Consider the following 18799-nt stretch of genomic DNA (forward strand, 5'->3'; position numbering starts at 1 on the left):
TTTGCCAGAATATTTCTGAGCCTGACAAATAGACTCTTAGAGAAATATCTCTTTCAATATGTTGTTATTATTGTTATCACTGTTATTATTATTATTATTTTTATTGATGTAGTGACTTGAGCGCACTGGTGATTATTGTCTCAAAAGGTCAAATAAACTATTTAGCAAGATGTCAAACATGCTGAAAAAGGAAAAAAAAAATCTGGCACATTTTCATGCAATTTATTGGTTATCTTTATTAACATTGGGCAACTAACATTCTAATAGGGATGGGCAAAGTATTCAGTTAAGTGATTATTACAAATAGAGTGCGCTGTTCAGTCTGCACAGCTTTTCCAGGCAGCATTTTCTGGCATGGAAACAAGAGTTCAGAAACTTCTAAGAGGTCTTACCATCTAATTATAAATGGATGTCACTTAATTGATTGTAGTGTTAATTGATGTGTATTCATTGCCCATCCCATTGTATAATATGCTTTTCTATGAATATAGTTTTCATCTTCAAAAAATGTAACCAAGGCTGCGAGTTGTTCTCCGAGTGATCACAGTAGCAGGAATCCCACCAGGAGAACCAGAAGTGGCTTGATGAGGGCTGAGATCCCTTCTGTGTTCACTGAAGGAGCTCCTGGATATCAGAGAATCATAAGAATACATTTCAATAACAGCTACTAAGGTAGGCCATCTCTTTTAATATGATGGAATAGAATCCTTGATTATCTTTGTATGTCTTACAAACAACAAAATTAGTTGTGCAACGCCAAGCGGTGCTTATAATGTAAAAAATAAAAACACAACTTACAGTAAAAGAAGCAACAAATTCAGTGCAAATATTTGTTGAGGGCACACATGGTCAGAGGTGGGACCAAGTCATTGTTTTGCAAGTCACAAGTAAGTCTCAAGTCTTTGCCCTCGAGTCGAGTCCCGAGTCAAGACAGGCAAGTTCCGAGTCAAGTCCAAAGTCAAGACTGGAAAGTCTCAAGTCAAGTCCCAAGTCCTGCATTTTGAGTTTCGAGTCATTTCAAGTCCTTTTAACCACAGACTTATATATTTACACAGATTGTGTATGCTTTTAAAACGCTGTATGTATTTATTATAAAAAAAAATAGTGCTTACATTGCACTTCATAATAGCACTATCACCAGTTATTTTAACCATTTAACTCATTCCTTTACAGAATAAACACATTTGAAAAAACAAGTGCAACTGTACTTATTTGCACAGAAGTGTTAACATTGTATTTCCATGGCATATTGCATTGTAACTACTTCCACAGCAGTTTCTATCCTGTTCTTACCTTATCTCATTGATCTCATCTCATACTGTATGTGTGTTTATGTGTGAGTACACATGAAAAACATAAATACATGAACATAACAATGAACAAACTTGTAGTTTTTAGGTGTCAGGGTCCTATGGAATATGTAAACATATTCTTAATATAGTATACATTTTAAGTGACCTTTATTCGACTGTTTGTCTTTTTGTAGGTGGCTAAAATACGCGATGCTGCTGACCGCCGTCTAACGTTACGTTACTGTGAGTGATAGATTCACTAACATAACATTATGTGTAGGTACCTCATGCAACCCTGCTTAAAAAAAATCACTTGACAAAAAGTATGAATAAGGTAGTGAACTGCAGTGGACACAACAGATTGTCGTGTTTGCAATGACGTTGTAACCATAACACATCTTATAAGTACACGCAGCATTGGCTGCTGTGATGCAAGTAATTTGGCCGCTAGGGCTGCGAATCTTTTGGTGTCCATGATTCGATTCAATATCGATTCTTGGGGTCGCGATTCGATTATAAATCGATTTTTTTTCATCAACGCGATTCTCGATTCAAAAACGATATTTTTCCGATTCAAAACGTTCCTATATTCATTCAGTACATAGGATTTCAGCAGGGTCTACACCTGTCTGCTGACATGCTAGCAGAGTAGTAGATTTTTTTACAAAAGCTTTTATAATTGGAAAGGACAATGTTTTTTCAACTGATTGCAATACTGTAAATTTGTTTTAACTATTAAAAGAACCAAAAATATGACCTATTTTACCTTTGTGAAAACATTGGACAAGCTTATGAGATGCGATGCAAGTGTAAGCCACTGTGACACCATTGTACTTTTTTTTTTTTTTTTTCATAAATGTCTATTGATAATGTCAATGAGGGATTTTTAATCACTGCTATGCTGAAATTATGACTAATATTGATACTGTTGTTGATAATATTCATTTTTGTTTCACTACTTTTGCTTTGTTCTGTGTCCTGTATGTGTTTTCTCTCAATTGCTCTGTTTATTGCAGTTCTGAGTTCTGCTGGGTCAGGTTTGGTTTTGGAATTGGATTGCATTGTTATGGTATTGCTGTGTATTGTTTTGTTGGATTGATAAAAAAATAAAATAAAATAAATAATAATCGTTTTTTTAAAAATGAGAATCGATTCTGAATCGCACAACGTGAGAATCGCGATTCCAATTCAAATCGATTTTTTTCCCCACATTGGCCACCATCTTGAAGTGGTGATGAGGAGCCGGCAAGCAGCCTAAACTGACAGTTGACAGGTAGAAAACAAAGATGCTGGGCTGGTGTTTAGCGTTTTCCGGCTCAAATGAGGGGACTGTTGAAAAAAGGAATCGGGGGATTACTTTTCACAAGTAAGATTTAACATTAACATACTATTGGTTGTATTTTGTGAAAATATTATTACCACAGAGTTGAGAAGGAGCAAACATCTACAGTATTTGTATTTGGAAATCACAAAGACATTTTCTGGAGGAGGATGACCCCCCTACAGGGGTTTCGTTTACAAACTTTCAGCACCACCTAAAACAAAATTCACCAGCCGCCACTGATTAGGATGCATTCTCATTTTAGGCAAAATATAAGACACTCTCTTAACAGTATAATTGTAATCAGGAATAAGTCTTCAAGTAACAATATTCAAATACTAACATTGTTGGGTAAGACAGAATTTGGTTTTATTCTGAATCCAGTGAAACAGATTGGTGGTGTTAGCTAATATAAAGACTTTAAAGTGTTTATATATGTTTAAGTGACACTTTTATCCAAAGCAACATACATGAAAAATACATATAAAGCAATCACTGTAAACATGATCATTTAAGGGAAGAATGTAATACAAAATATCAATACAAAGTGTCAAGACAGAATAAACACTCTGCTGTTGCAGCAACAGAGATGCAGATATATAAATAAATGATAAATGGGTTGTACTTGTATAGCGCTTTTCTACCTTCAAGGTACTCAAAGCGCTTCGATACTACTTCCACATTTACCCATTCACACACTGATGGAGGGAGCTGCCATGCAAAGCGCTAACCAGCACCCATCAGGAGCAAGGGTGAAGTGTCTTGCTCAGGACACAACGAACGTGATGAGGTTGGTACTAGGTGGGGATTGAACCAGGGACCCTCAAGTTGCGCACGGCCACTCTCACACTGCGCCATTCCGTCCTAGACGTGTGTGTGTGTGTGTGTGTGTGTGTGTGTGTGTGTGTGTGTGTGCGTGTGTGTGTGTGCGTGTGTGTGTGTGCGTGCGTGTGTGTGCGTGTGTGTGTGTGTGTGTGTGTGCGTGTGTGTGTGTGTGTGTGTGTGTGTGTGTGTGTGTGTGTGTGTGTGTGTGTGTGTGTGTGTGTGTGTGTGTGTGTGTGTGTGTGTGTGTGCGTGCGTGCGTGCGTGCGTGCGTGCGTGCGTGCGTGCGTGCGTGCGTGCGTGCGTGCGTGCGTGCGTGCGTGCGTGCGTGCGTGCGTGCGTGCGTGCGTGCGTGCGTGCGTGCGTGCGTGTGTATAGGTTGATTAGCAACACTAAATTGGCCCTAGTGTGTGAATGTTGTCTGTCTATCTGTGTTGGCCCTGCGATGAGGTGGCGATTTGTCCAGGGTGTACCCCGCCTTTCGCCCGATTGTAGCTGAGATAGGCGCCAGCGCCCCCCGCGACTCCAAAAGGGAATAAGCGGTAGAAAATGGATGGATGGATATATATATATACAGTATATATATATATAGTTTATGTAGGATATACGCATGCATATACAGAGGTGGGTAGAGTAGCCAGAAATTGTACTCAAGTAAGAGTACAGTTACTTTAGAGATTTATTACTCAAGTAAAAGTAAGGAGTAGTCACCCAAATATTTACTTGAGTAAAAGTAAAAACTATGTTGTGAAAAAACTACTCAAGTACTGAGTAACTGATGAGTAACCTGATTACGGCAACAAATAATGCACAAAAACATAAAAATAGCAATGAGCAAATTCAGAGCCAGGAATATCTCTTAAGCAACCAAAACAATAATATATATTAAATAATAGTACATTAAAATAAAATAAAAAAAATGGCACATTGAGCCACAATAACTTAACAGCACTATAGCCTCAGTAGGCATTCATTGATTTCATTGATTGATTGATTGATTAAAACATGTATTAGTAGATTGCACAGTACAGTACATATTCCGTACAATTGACCACTAAATGGTAACACCCCAATAAGTTTTTCAACGTTTATCAATTACTTAATAAATGACCAAGTCGAGGTGATCTACCTCATATATACATATACAAACACACACATATCATTTATACACACACAAATAATTTATACACACACATATCATACATACACACACAAATCATTTATACACACACACACACACGTATGTATATATATATGTATGTGTGTGTGTGTATATATACATACATTTATATATACAGTATATATTTTATATTTATTTATTTTGCCGTTTTTGTTCACATGTTGAAGGTGTTTTAATGAATATACATGCATGTTTAACATAGATTCCTATCTTGCATGAAGACAAGAATATAAATTGGTGTATTACCTGATTCTGATGACTTGCAATGATTGGAATCAGACGTCCACGTTTTCAAATGGAGGAGAAAAAAAGTTCCTCTTTTCTGACCAATACCACATGAAAGTCGTTGGTTTTTGGCATCTTATCTGTCCAGCTTCCATATTCGTTTTTATACACTTTACAAGAAATACATTGGCGGCAAACTCCGTGGCTTGCTAGCTTGTTTGCGCTGGCTTTCGGAGACTCTTATTTTGTTAGTGCAAGCGCGATGGAGCGGCGCTTTTATTGTGAAGACAGGAACTGTGTGATCAGTCTTTAGGCTTTTGACGGGAAGTACGGTTGAAATAAAAAGTGTCTTTTTTCCTTTACACTTTTGATTGATTGATTGAAACTTGTATTAGTAGATTGCACAGTACAGTACGTATTCCGTACAATTGACCACTAAATGGTAACACCCCAATAAGTTTTTTAACTTGTTTAAGTCGGGTCATGTGACCGCCTGGCTCTGTTTGATTGGTCCAACCTCACCAGTGACTGCATGTGATTGGTGAAACGCAGGCATCCGTAGATTCTACTTTGAAGCTCTGTCATTAACCAAAACAAACATTAATAGATCGATTAAAAGAAAGTAGCGAGTAGCGAGCTGAATGTAGATAAATGGAACGGAGTAAAAGTAGCGTTTCTTCTCTATAAATATACTCAAGTAAAAGTAAAAGTATGTTGCATAAAAACTACTCTTAGAAGTACAATTTATCCCAAAAGTTACTCAAGTAAATGTAACGGAGTAAATGTAGCGCGTTACTACCCACCTCTGATTTTAATCCAGTGCGCCCTATGTTCCAGAAAATTGTTGGCCCAGACCTACAAGTTCCTCTTTGAATTCATCAGTGTTTCTCACATTCTTAACCAAAGTGCTGGCACTCACATCTTTTTTGGGCCAATAGCTTTAATAGCTATCCGCTCAATAGCTTCAGTTTCTAAAGCACAGAGACCAACAAGTTGGATTTTGTGTGTGTGTGTGTGTGTGTGTGTGTGTGTGTGTGTGGTGGTGGGGGGGGGGGCTTTGGGGGGCACTTGATTTTATGGAATAATATGTAGAAAAACGTTTGTCCAAACAACAATTGAGACGGTTGAGAAAACTTTTGGTTGAAAAGCAAAGCAATTGAAAAGTGGAGTTAATGAATAGCAAGGTAATTTTGTGTTGTGGTCATATTAGCAATGGTTTGTGTTTCACACCTGATTGCATCTGACTTGCAGCACTTTGCATTTCCCCGGACTCGGCCCTCGCCAGGGCCTCCATTTGCACATCTGTAAGACCAGCTCGCTGTCCTTTGGTTACCATGGCAGCGTTGTCAGGACCAAGGGCCTCCAGTTGGGCTACAGAGAGGGCCTAATGTTGGGCGGAAGTAAAAAGTAGTCAGAATTTAAAAGTAAAGGGTCAAAGATGGGAGACTCACAGCTATGTTGTTTGGATGAAGGAGTGGAACGCTGCTCTGACTGAGAAACATCATGACGGATGGATCCAAAGACGCCAACTGGTGCGCATGCAAGCCAGCTGAGGGACACACAAACAAGTTCCAAAGAGCGCCATCTACATGAACAGCAAGGTCACGCAAACGTCTCACCTATCATGTTGCCCACTTCAGAGACAGACGCCTCCGTCCAGCTATCTGGACGTCCAAAGGCAGACAGCAGAACCTTCTGGAACTGCTGGGCAACGCTGGGCAAGCAGCGGATGTCGTTGATGGAGCCCACGGCGTCCCTGTGAAGAACACCGTTTAGCCAGCGCAGCATTTTAACACCGCTGTCCATCCACCTCCAACCTGAAAGCAGCTACGTCCAGTTGGGAGATCTCGTCAGAACTCAGACCACACATGAAGACGTTAAGAGCGGCCATGTCTGACGCGTCCAACTGCTCAGCTGACAGGTTGTTGCGCTTCGAGACACTTTTCCACACTGAATTCAGCTGTTGGTAGCCCACAACAAAAATAAATAAACATGATGAATAAGCACGCATCATGATGAATACTGGATATCGACTGTACATTACTTTCTCTAATGCAGTGAAAAAGGGGCAGAACTCATAGAGGAACTTTGACTGGCATTTTTACAGTAGGCCTTAAAAGTGGCGTAGCGTTGTTATATAGCGGATCTTTGCCTGGAATTTTTACAGTAAGCCTTAAAATTGGCATAGCGCTGTTATGTAGAGGATATTTGACTGGCATTTTTACAGTAGGCCTTAAAGGGGAACATTATCACCAGACCTACGTAAGCATCAATATATACCTTGATGTTGCAGAAAAAAGACCATGTTTTTTTAACCGATTTCCGAACTCTAAAAGGGTGAAATTGGCGAATGAAACGCCTTTCAATTGTTCGCTGTCTGAGCGATGACCTTTCACTCGTGACGTTACAACGGGAAGCAATCCTGCCTTTTTCTCAAACATATTACACACACCAGCTCTGTTATTTTCCGTTTTTTCGACTGTTTTCCGTACCTTGGAGACATCATGCCTATTCGGTGTGTTGTCGGAGTGTGTAACAACACGATAAGGGACGGATTCAAGTTGACTTACGTGGAGTGTGCATCGATTAGCACGGCATGCTAACCGATTCTAACATGCTATTTAGGCGAGCTGTATGTACATATTGCATCGTTATGCCTCATTTGTAGCTATATTTGCCTCCAGCCTTTCCCTCCACCCACATTTAGTGCCAAACAAACACTAACCAATCGATGGATTCAAGTTGCACCAGTGTTGAAAGATGCGAAAGTCCCTCGTTTGTCCTGCACATTTTACCGACGATAGCGATGCTACGATAGAGATGTGTGGATATCCTGCGACACTCAAAGCAGATGCATTTCCAACGATAAAGTCAACGAAAGCACAAATGTGAGTTTTGTTGATGTTATTGACTTATGTGCTAATCAGACATATTTGGTCACAGCATGACTGCCAGCTAATCGATGCTAACATGCTATTTAGGCTAGCTGTATGTACATTTGTAGCTATCTTTGCATCCAGCCTTTCCCTCCACCCACATTTAATGCCAAACAAACACTTACCAATTGACGGATTTAAGTTGCTCCAGTGGTCAAAAGATGCAATCGTTGGTTAAAAGTCGATCGCCGAATAGCTTCAGTAGCTATTCAATAGCTCCTTCAATTTCGTTTTCGCTATCTGCCTCCACACTCCAACCATCCGTTTCAATACATGGGTAATCTGTTGAATCGCTTGCGCCGCTGAAATCCGAGTCTGAATCCGAGCTAATTTCGCTATATCTTTCTGTTCTATCCGCTATGTTTGTTTGTATTGTCGTCACGCAGTGACGTCACAGGAAAATGGACGGGTGGATTTACAGATAGCGAAAATCAGGCACTTTAAAGCCTTTTTTCGGGATATTCCATGATGGGTAAAATTTTGAAAAAAACTTCGAAAAATAAAATAAGCCACTGGGAACTGATTTTTATTGGTTTTAACCCTTCTGTGATTGTGATAATGTTCCCTTTTAAAAGCGACATTGCACTATTATATTGAGGATCTTTGACTGGCATTTTTACAGTAGGCCTTAAAAGCGCTATAGCGCTGTTAAAGTATATAAAGGATCTTTTACCAGAATAGCACTGTTATATAGAGGATATTTGACTGGCATTGTTACAGTAGTTCTTAAAAGCGGCATAGCACTATTATATAGACGATATTTGACTGGCATTTTAAGGCCTACTGAAACGAGATTTTCTTATTCAAACGGGGATATCAGGTCCATTCTATGTGTCATACTTGATAATTTTGCGATATTATATAGCGCTGTTATATAGAGGATCTTTGACTAGCATTTTTACAGTAGGCCTTAAAAGCGGCATATCGCTGTTATGTAGACTTTGTAGAGGATCTTTGAATGGCTGTAGCAGGTCTTGAACCAGGGTTTTTCTGGATCACAATAATGTGCGGCACACTCCAGAATGCGTTTTACAATATTTTATCTTTTTCGTTTGACACAATCAACATTCAAGGCTTTTCAGCCCGTACTTGCTGTCTCTTCAAAAGTCTCTTTCTGTTCGTGCTTTCCAGCCCTCTCCTCTTTCCCGTGTCTTCCGTCTCCCCATGATAATCTCAGCTCGTTCCAGCTGAGATTATCCACTCACCTGTCAGCTGCTTCATGACCGATCTCTGCACACACCGCGCCCCCAGGGAACGTGCGGACCACGCCCCTTGCCACATGCCTCAAACCGCCAGACTCAGGCCGGGCACCCGTCCGGCCGCATCCACTCCTTCCCCTCCCCTGGGCGAGAGAGGAAGTCGGCCACAGCCATCTGCGCACCCGGTCTGTGGACCAACTGGAAGTTGAAGGGTTGTAATGCAAGGTACCACCGGGTGGCGTCCTTCATGCGGTGGAGCCATTGTAGCGGTTTGTGGTCTGAGCAGAGACTGGAGGCTCGTCCCAGCAGGTAGTAGATACTGCACCTACCTCTGGCCAACGGCGCACTTCGGTGGTGAGCCCCGCCCGCCTCAGGGACCGGAGCACCGCCCCTACCCGCCGCATGTGCTGTTCCCAGCTGCTACTCTGGATGATGACGTCATCCAGGTAGGCAGCCGCGTTTGCCACATGGGGTCGCAGCACTCGGTCCATGAGACGCTGGAACGTGGCAGGCGCACCGAACAAGCCAAACAGAAGTGTCACGAATTGGAACAAACCTTCCGGGGTGGCAAAGGCCGTTTTTTCTCGGGACTCTGGAGACAAGGGAATCTGCTAGAAGCCCTTCGCCAAATCCAGTGTCGTAAAAAAACGAGCAGTGCCCAGCCGATCTAGGAGTTCGTCGACCCGAGGCATTGGGTATGTGTCAAAACGTGAAATTTCATTCACCCTGCGGTAATCCACACAGAACCGCACAGTTCCATCCTTCTTCCCTACTAAGACAATGGGACTGCACCACGCGCTGTGGGATTCTTCTATTACGGCCAACTCAAGCATAGGTTTTAATTCCCCCCGAACCACTTTACGCTTGTGTTCGGGAAGCCGATAAGGTCGAGAACGCCCCGTAACCCCCGGGCTGGTCACTATGTGATGTCGGATCAGATCCGTGCGCCCGGGCCGAGAGGAGAACACATCTGAGTAGCGCCGCTGTAATCCGGCCACCTCCGCTATCTGTGCCAATGTGAGCTGGTCATCACAGGGAAGAGGAGGGGTCGGACCAGAGCGCGGGCTCTCCGGCCCCAACTCCTCCTCCTCCCCACGCCCTTTACTGTTACCATGGCGACAGGCTCTGCCCCTCTCCACGCCTTCAGCAGGTTTAAATGGTACATTTGGGTGTCTCTGTGTCGGTCCGAGCGCCGGACTTCTTAATCGACATCCGCCACTTGCTGTGTGACCACAAAGGGTCCTTGCCACTTTGCAAGTAATTTGGAGCTTGAAGTTGGAAGTAACACAAGCACTTTTTCTCCCGGTGAGGACAAGCACTTTTTCTCCCGGTGAGGATTTACGCAGTTGGGCCCCCTTATTGTACGTGCACTGTTGAGGCTCTTGGGCACGGCGCAGATTCTCGCGTGACAAGTGCCCCACCTTGTGGAGTTTTGTCCGCATGTCCAAGACGTATTGACGTTCATTTTTGCTGGAGCTCAGACCCTCCTCCAAGCTTTCCTTAATGAGATCCAACACTCCGCGCGGCCTTCGGCCGTATAGTAACTTGAATGGTGCAAAACCAAGGGAGGCCTTAGGTACCTCCCACATCGCAAACATTAGGGGGTCCAACTATTTATTCCAGTTTGGTTTGTCCTCGTGCATAAATTTACGGATCATGGTTTTCAGCGTTTTGTTAAATCTCTCCACCAGCCCATCCGTTTGTGGATGATATACGCTGGTGCGGATGGCCTTAATTCACAGTAACCCGTAAAGTTCCTTTATCGTGCGTGACATAAAGGACGTGCCCTGGTCAGTCAAGATCTCTTTTGGGATCCGGACTCGGGAGATGACCGTGAACAGTGCTTGCGCCACACTCTTGGCAGAGATGGAGCGCAACGGAACTGCTTCGGGATACCGTGTTGCGTAATCTACCATGACTAACACAAAGCGGTAACCCCGTGTGCTCGGGTGAAATGGTCCGATGAGGTCCATTCCAATTCTTTCGAACGGGACCTCCATGAGTGGTAATGGGTGTAAAGGTGCCTTTGGGGTGGCCGCCGGGTTTACCTGCTGGCAGTCCGGGCAGGCCGCGCACCATCGGCGTATGTCTGCCCGGAGGCCTGGCCAATAGAAACGGACCATGATCCGATTAAGTGTCTTATCATATCCTAAATGTTCAGCCATGGGATTGAAATGTGCCGTCTGGAAAACCATTTCCCGGCGGCATTTTGGCAACAACAACTGGGTGTATTCCTCACCGGTTTGCGTGTCACGGCCCACTCAATAAAGTCTCTCCCGAATAATGGAGAAATGGGCTTTCCCTGGGCGCACCAGCTGACCGTCCACAAAATCAACTTGATCCCGCCTCGCGCAAGGTTTCAACACGGGCCTGCTCGAGGGGAAAATCCTCCGTAGGTTGCCATCGGGGGGCCTCCCTTGAAGCTCCCACCGGTTCCCGCTCGTCACTCCCGGATGAAACCGCGTCGCCACTGAGCACACCGCGGATACTCCCTTCGTCTACTGTCCATGAACGCACCCCCACAGATTGTGACACCAAATGATTAAATCACGGCCAATTTGTTCCCAAAATTATAGGGTGCGTAAGTTGCGCGCTTACGGCAACCTTAACTTTATGATTTTGGGTTTGATATAAAATTTCCACTGGCACAATCGGATATTCGTGTATATCCCCATGCACACACTGTATTTTTATCCGTGTTGCATGCCCTAAAGCCCCGGATCGAACCAGGTTTGGGTGGATCATGGATTGCCTGCAACCCGAATCCACCATCACCCGGTATGTACTCCCGTGTATCCTTACACAGTACGTCTCTACCAGATCGGAGGCGTGTGCTGGAGGTCCGACAACCCGCAACACCTGCCCCACCTCCATCACGGTGCACTCCCGGCGTATGTGTCCCGGTTGTCCGCACCCCCAGCACACCTGCCCTGGCGTTTGAGGTGCACTCCGCGAGGGAAGCCCCCCCTCAGCAGCGCCAGGACCCTGGAATACACAAGAGTACATTTTATTATTTTTCTGTGTGTTCCCCGTGATGTGTATGTCTGTGTGTGTGGGTGTGTAGATAGATAGATAGTACTTTATTTATTCCGTCAGGAGAGTTCCTTCAGGAAAATTACCATTTTCAGCAGTGTGTTTTGCTGTTGGATGTCTGCGTGGGAAACTTGCTCGCTGGTCCCCTGTAGTTCGGCCAGGGCCCTCCCCGTCTCTCCTGCCTTGATCCCCCCCATCGTGGGGCGAGTTGTCGTCGGGGTGTCGGGGCGGTTCTCGCGGTGGTTGCCGGTGTTGCCTCTCTGTGCACCGCTAGGTGCTCCTCCGCCAGTCTCACCGCGGTTTTTACATCCGGCGGACTGTGATACCTGACCCATCAATCAATCAATCAATGTTTACTTATATAGCCCTAAATCACTAGTGTCTCAAAGGGCTGCACAAACCACCACGACATCCTCGGTTCTCGCCGGGATGCCGTCCAAAAACTGCTCCAGCACAACTGCTTCCACATCTTGGGGTCCTGTCCGTTGGGCTGGATCCATCTGGTCGCCGCATACCTTAGTCGGTGAGCGAAGACGAGGAGCCAGCCCTCCGACGCCAGCTTCATGGCCCGGAACTGCCGGAGGTGATCCTCCGGGCTGCTGCCTACCCGGTCGAGGATGGCCTGCCGTTGGTTAGCGTATTGAGTGCGGGCCGACGCTGGGAGACTCAACACCGCCCGCTGCGCCTTACCTTCCGGGAGCAGCAGCAGCCTCGCTCCCCATTGTTCCTCCGGCCACTTACACGATGTCGCCGTTGCTTTGAACATCTCCAGAAACGTTTGCGGGTCTTCCCCTTCCACCATCCGCTTCATGGATGATGAGCCCCCCCCCTGCCTCCGCTCGGCCCATCAACACCGCAGCACCTGGGTCTGCTGCCGGCTTGCTGCTGAGACCTCTGCCAGGACTTGGCCCAGCTCCTCCAGGGGGGTTGGTGCCGACATCCTTTCCGTGATTTTTGACGTTTGGTGCCACTGTAGCAGGTCTCATACCTGGGTTCTTTTGGATCACAATAATGTGCGGCACACTCCAGACAGCGTTTTACAATATTTAATCTTTTTCGTTTGACACAATCAACATTCAAGGCTTTTCAGCCCGTACTTGCAGTCTTTTCAAAAGTGTCTTTCTGTTCGTGCTTTCCAGCCCGCTCCTCCGTCCCGTGTCTTTCGTCTCCCCCATCAAGGTCTCCCGCGCTGCTAATAAAGGAACAGGTGATTAGATAACTCGTTCCAGCTGAGATTATCCACTCACCTGTCAACTGCTTCATGACCGATCTCTGCACACACCCCGCCCGCAGGGAACGCGCGGACCACGCCCCTTGCCACAATGGCATTTTCACAGTAGGCCTTAAAAGCGGCATAGCGCTGTTATGTAGAGGATCTTTGACTGGCATTTTTACAGTAGACCTTAAAAGAGGCATTGCATTGTTTTATAGAGGATATTTGACTGGCATTTTTACAGTACACCTTAAAAGCGATGTAGCGCTGTTATATAAAGGATCTTTGACTGACATTTGGACAGTAGGCCTTAAAAGTTGCATAGTGCTGTTATATAGAAGATCTATGACTGGCAGTTTTGGAGTAAGATTATGTTCCTCTAGAAGACAGAAATGTCCTGCATAGAAACATGCACTTGTGTGAGAGTTGAGATGATATTAAAACATTACCTTTACTGAAGTAGATGTTTATTTCTCTATAATTTGGTGTGAAAAATTGATTTTGGATGTGTGGTCGACATGGCACTATGATATTTCACCTGCCACATTTTCCAGCCACAGCGTCCTGTTTCCTCCAGCATATCCAAGGAAAACGCCATCTTCTCCAAGTCCGCGTTGGAGAATCCCTGAGCGATACATCCTATCTGTGCTACAACACTCTCGTTCATGTGAGACGCTTCACCCAGAGCCTGGACATGAACAACACGACGCTACTGCTCAAATCAACATGACATAGGTAAAACACATTTTCAATTTTCTCTAATTTACAAATCCCCAAAACCAGTGAAGTTGGCACGTATTGTAATTCGAAAATAAAAACAGACTACAATGATTTGCAAATCATTTTCAACTTATATTCATTCAATTGAATAAACTGCAAAGACAAGATATTTGATGTTCGGAATGAGAAACTTGTTTTTTTTTCCAAATAATTATTCTCTTAAAATTTTATGTCACAGGAGCATTTTTACCACTGAGTTACATGGCCTTTCCTTTTAACAACACTCAATAAACATTTGGGAACTGATGAGACCAATTTTTGCAGCTTTTCAGGTGGAATTCTTTCCCATTCTTGCTTGATGTACAGCTTAAGTTGTTCAACAGTCCGGGGCCTTCATTGGTGTATTTTAAGCTTCATATTGCATCACACATTTTCAATGGGAGACAGGTCTGTACTACAGTCTAGTACCCACGCACTCTTTTACAATGAAACCACGCTGTTGTAACACGTGGCTTGACATTGTCTTGCTGTAATAAGCAGGGGCGTCCATGATATCCTTGCTTGGATGGCAACATACTGTATGTTACTCCAAAACCTGTATGTACATTTCAGCATTAATGGTGCTTTCACAGAGTGTAAGTTACCCATGCCTTGGGCACCCCCATACCATCACAGATGCTGGCTTTTGAATTTTGCGCCTATAACTGTCCAGGTGGTTCTTTTCCTCTTTGTTACGTAGGACACAACGTCCACAGTTTCCAAAAACAACTTGAAATGTGGACTTGTCAGACCACAGAACACTTTTCCACTTTGCATCAGTCCATCTTAGATGAGCTCGGGCCCAGCCAAGCCGGCAGCGTTTCTGGGTGTTGTTAATGAATGGATTAGGCCTTGCACAGTAGAGTTTTAACTTGCACTTACAGATGTAGTGACTAACTGTAGTTACTGAAAGTGGTTTTCTGAAGTGTTCCTGAGCCCATGTGGTGATATCCTTTCAGTTTTTTCCCCAGAAAATGTTTTAGTTAAGGTGGTGTCTCTCCAGCGGGAAGGAGGTGGATGGGTGTAAGGAACTCGTAACTCGGCCTGTTGCCATCACGTCTCCATCTCATCGCTACCACCACAGCCTGGGGGGCAATAGATTACAGACTGTGGTGACGTAGGCCAGCCTCGTCGCGTGAAGAAGCCTACACCTTTTGGTTGTGTTTTCCATTCCATTCGCTGAATGCCGATACACTATATATATCTCAATATTTTTTCCATAAAGTACAAACTATACACAAAACAGTCCTTGTCACCTGAGATACTAAGTATGTCCTTATTAGTACAAGGATGTCGTAGTGGTTTGTGTTGTGGTTTGTGCAGCCCTTTGAGACACTAGTGATTTAGGGCTATATAAGTAAACATTGATTGATTGATATTATGACTTAGTAAGTCAATATTTTGATATTTTAATTTACTAAGTCAAAATATTCGCAAAATAATGACTTAATAAAAGACAAAATAATGACTTAATAAGTCAAATTAATGACTTACTGTATGTAAGCGTTTGCAATAAGTGTTTGAAAAAAGAGTTAAAAGTGGGGCCACATGCTCACATATGCTCAACTCATCATGCTTTTCAATTATAGCAAGGTGGTCTTGGCGCTGGGCCTTAGACCTGTCGCACCTCCACGGTGCCTGTGGCAGGGCTTAATTTATTACAGCATTTGGGAAGCCTGTAGTTGATTTTTATTATGTAAATGTTATATTTTTATCAACATGTAATAGCAGGGACCCTGCCATTCAAAACTAGGCCACTACATTACTAATGAGTAATGTAACTATAGCTGAAAAAATAGTACAATAGCAAAAGGAGAGACTATTCATCCCTGAACACCATGGAGTTCATGTAGGCTTAATGATGCACTTACATTATTATATCAACTATCAGAGACAGCTTCAGGAAACTCTTCATTCAACATAATGTAGTTTTTTGCTGCTTCAACACAGCTCAATCAACACAGAAAAAGGTAAAGTGAAATAACTTAGTTGTTCACTCTAGGTCAATAATGCGAGTCTTTCTCTCAGACAGACAGGGCTTTGCTGTCCGTTTAATGTGGGGCACGCACGCTTGCACGCGCACCGCACAGTGAGCTAACGTAACGCTAAAAGCAAATTAGCCTTCACCTCAAGGAATGCGAGCAAGCTGAGCTGCCGCTTATGTTTCTAGAACATCAACAGATTCATAGTGATGTTACTAGTAGTTGAATTGTACTGGGAGGTGTTTATTATAATTTGGGGAGAGTTTGCTGCCTCATGTTTAGGTGCACTGACTCCATGCACTCTTAATACGCACGGCTGATTGGCTGTTACCGCTCTGCGGGTAACCAATCAGATGGTTCTGTAGGTGGGACAATGCTGGGTGCTGCAGAGACGTACTGACTGAGGCAGAACGAAGCGTAGCAGCTTGTAGGCGGTGGCTCTTTGTTGTTAAGGCGGCCGTCTTAACAACAAAGCGCTGAGGGAAATCCTGCCTTTACACACTGATGTCGCCTTTTGATGCAGTAAAGGGGACCTTTGATCACAGAGGGATTGAAGGTCCGTAATATCATCGCTTACGTGCAGTGATTTCTCCAGATTGTCTGAACCTTTTGATGATATAACCGACTGTAGAATGTGAAATCCCTAAATTCCTTGCAATAGCCCGTTGAGAAATGTTGTTCTTAAACTGTTAAACAATTAGCTCACGCATTTGTTCACAAAGTGGTGACCCTCGCCCCATCCTTGTTTGTGAATGACTGAACTTTTTACGGAAGCCGCTTTTATACCCAATCATGGGACCCACCTGTTCCCAATTAGCCTGTTCACCTGTAGGATGTTCCAAATAAGTGTTTGATGACCATTCCTCAACTTTCTCAGTCTTTTTTGCTACTTGTGCCAGCTTTTTTGAAACATGTTGCTGGTATCAAATTCCAAATGAGCTAATATTTAAAAATAACAAAGTTTTCCTGTTTGAACATTAGTATCTTGTCTTTGCAGTCTATTCAATTAAATATAAGTTGAAAAGGATTTGCAAATCATTGTATTCTCTTTTTATTTACCAATTACACAACGTGCCAACTTCACTGGTTTTGGGTTTTGTGTAAGAGAAATACATGTAATTAGTCCAAAAAGTTTTTAAAATGTTTTGTTTTTAAATATAGGCTTTACCTCAGTTGCCTTTTTACTGAGCACGGTCAGCTGCTCTAAGTCGTAGTCGGGGACGGAACCAAGTGTTTCCATGGTAACAAGGAACATGTCTGATGACATCGCATCCAGTTGATCAGCTGACCAGAACACGTTGTCCATTCCCAGTTCTTCTATTACATCTACTGTTGGTTTGTTACTGTTCAAACTGTCTGTCATGACTGAGAGGGAGAATACATGATGTGAATGTTGTGTGTTGAAAAACAACACAGGACTATTTCTTCCTACTTTCGTTCTCCCTTTTAGAAGTGATGAACTTGAAGAAGGTCCTCCTCAGAGCTTGTGTCCTGTGTTGCGATCTCAGGAAATAAAAGACCTCGATCATCCATGGCTGGCAGAAGGTAGAAAGCAAAGTTGTGATGTGTGGAGAATAAACTGACACAACTACGCCATTAGCATCTTCTGACATGTTTGGTCATACTGAAATCAAACACTATTATGAAACCAATTCAATAATCATGCTGCACTCCACACATCCATCCATCCATCCATCCTTTTTCTATCGCTTGTCCCTTTTTTGGGGCCACGGGGGTTGCTGGAGCCTATCTCAGCTGCATTCGGGAGGAAGGCGGCGTACACCCTGGACAAGTCGCCACCTCATCACAGGGCTAACACGGATAGACGGACAACATGACAACTGAAAATAATTGATCTAATAGTAAATGGATTACCTTCAAGATACTCATATCCTTTTGACTCCATTTCCCACACTCACCCATTTACACACACAATGATGGCGTAAGCTCTCATTACCCATCAGGAGCAAGGGTGAAGTGTCTTGCTCAAGGACATAACATACGTGACTAAGATGGCGGATCAGGAACCCTCAAGTTGCTGGCACGGCTGCTCTACCACCCGAGCCACACAGTCTCCAAATTTTTGAAACTTAATTTTGTTCGACACAAAAGGAGTGTTTTTAAAAAAATCACATTTCATCACATTAAGTGAGCGTACATTTTTTTTGTAGGTACATTTAATTGCAATTATTCTGTTGTAGAATTGTAACTTTTTGAAAACAATAAACTCTGGGTTCCCAAACTTTTTGACTCGGGGGCCACATTGGGTTAAAAAAAATTGGCCTGGGGGCCAGGCTGTGTATATACAGCCTGGCTATATATATATATATATATATATATATATATAATCACAAGACTACTTCATCTCTACAGAACTGTTTCATGAGGGGTTCCCTCAATCATCAGGAGATTTTAATGGAAGGATTCACATACAATGGTTTATATATTCCGCTCCAAATTGACATTTGTTGAGCACTGTACGACGATCCGAAATGGAAAAGTTCAGCATCGACTACTCCACGAAGAACATTCCCATACCCGCGCACAAGGACTACAAGCAAAAACTCATAGAAAAGACGGAACACTTCCTAAGATGGATGCGGTGGAAAGCACACTTTTTCCTCCACCCTGAAACAAAAGGAACGCAAAAGGAAACTTACGGATTCAAATCTACCAAGAACCCACCCACAGTCAAGGAATTAAAGGACTTTGAGAACGACATGCTCAAAATGATACAATCAGTCAAATTCCAGCCAGCCTGCAACCCATTCCTCACCAAGCTGAAAAATGACACGGAGCGCATCAAGAAAGTAAGCAACCTCATCATAGCCGCCGAT

General features: G+C 43.6%; 1 protein-coding gene across 1 annotated transcript in view; it reads right to left on the reverse strand.

Moving 5' to 3' along the window:
• Positions 1-222: 222 nt before the first annotated feature.
• The window catches only part of otoa (otoancorin), a 79295-nt gene continuing 60718 nt past the window's right edge, over positions 223-18799 (reverse strand). Inside the window, exons 19-26 of the mRNA XM_061882843.1 lie at positions 17395-17497; positions 17131-17327; positions 13760-13909; positions 6658-6800; positions 6460-6596; positions 6292-6389; positions 6071-6224; positions 223-624 (exon numbers count right to left, since the gene is read on the reverse strand). Of these exons, the coding sequence (XP_061738827.1) occupies positions 542-624; positions 6071-6224; positions 6292-6389; positions 6460-6596; positions 6658-6800; positions 13760-13909; positions 17131-17327; positions 17395-17497 (1065 nt within the window). The 3' untranslated portion in view covers positions 223-541. The remainder of the gene's footprint in view (positions 625-6070; positions 6225-6291; positions 6390-6459; positions 6597-6657; positions 6801-13759; positions 13910-17130; positions 17328-17394; positions 17498-18799) is intronic.

This window comes from Nerophis ophidion, linkage group LG21 (assembly GCF_033978795.1).
Source record: "Nerophis ophidion isolate RoL-2023_Sa linkage group LG21, RoL_Noph_v1.0, whole genome shotgun sequence".
Classification (NCBI taxonomy): Eukaryota; Metazoa; Chordata; class Actinopteri; order Syngnathiformes; family Syngnathidae; genus Nerophis; species Nerophis ophidion.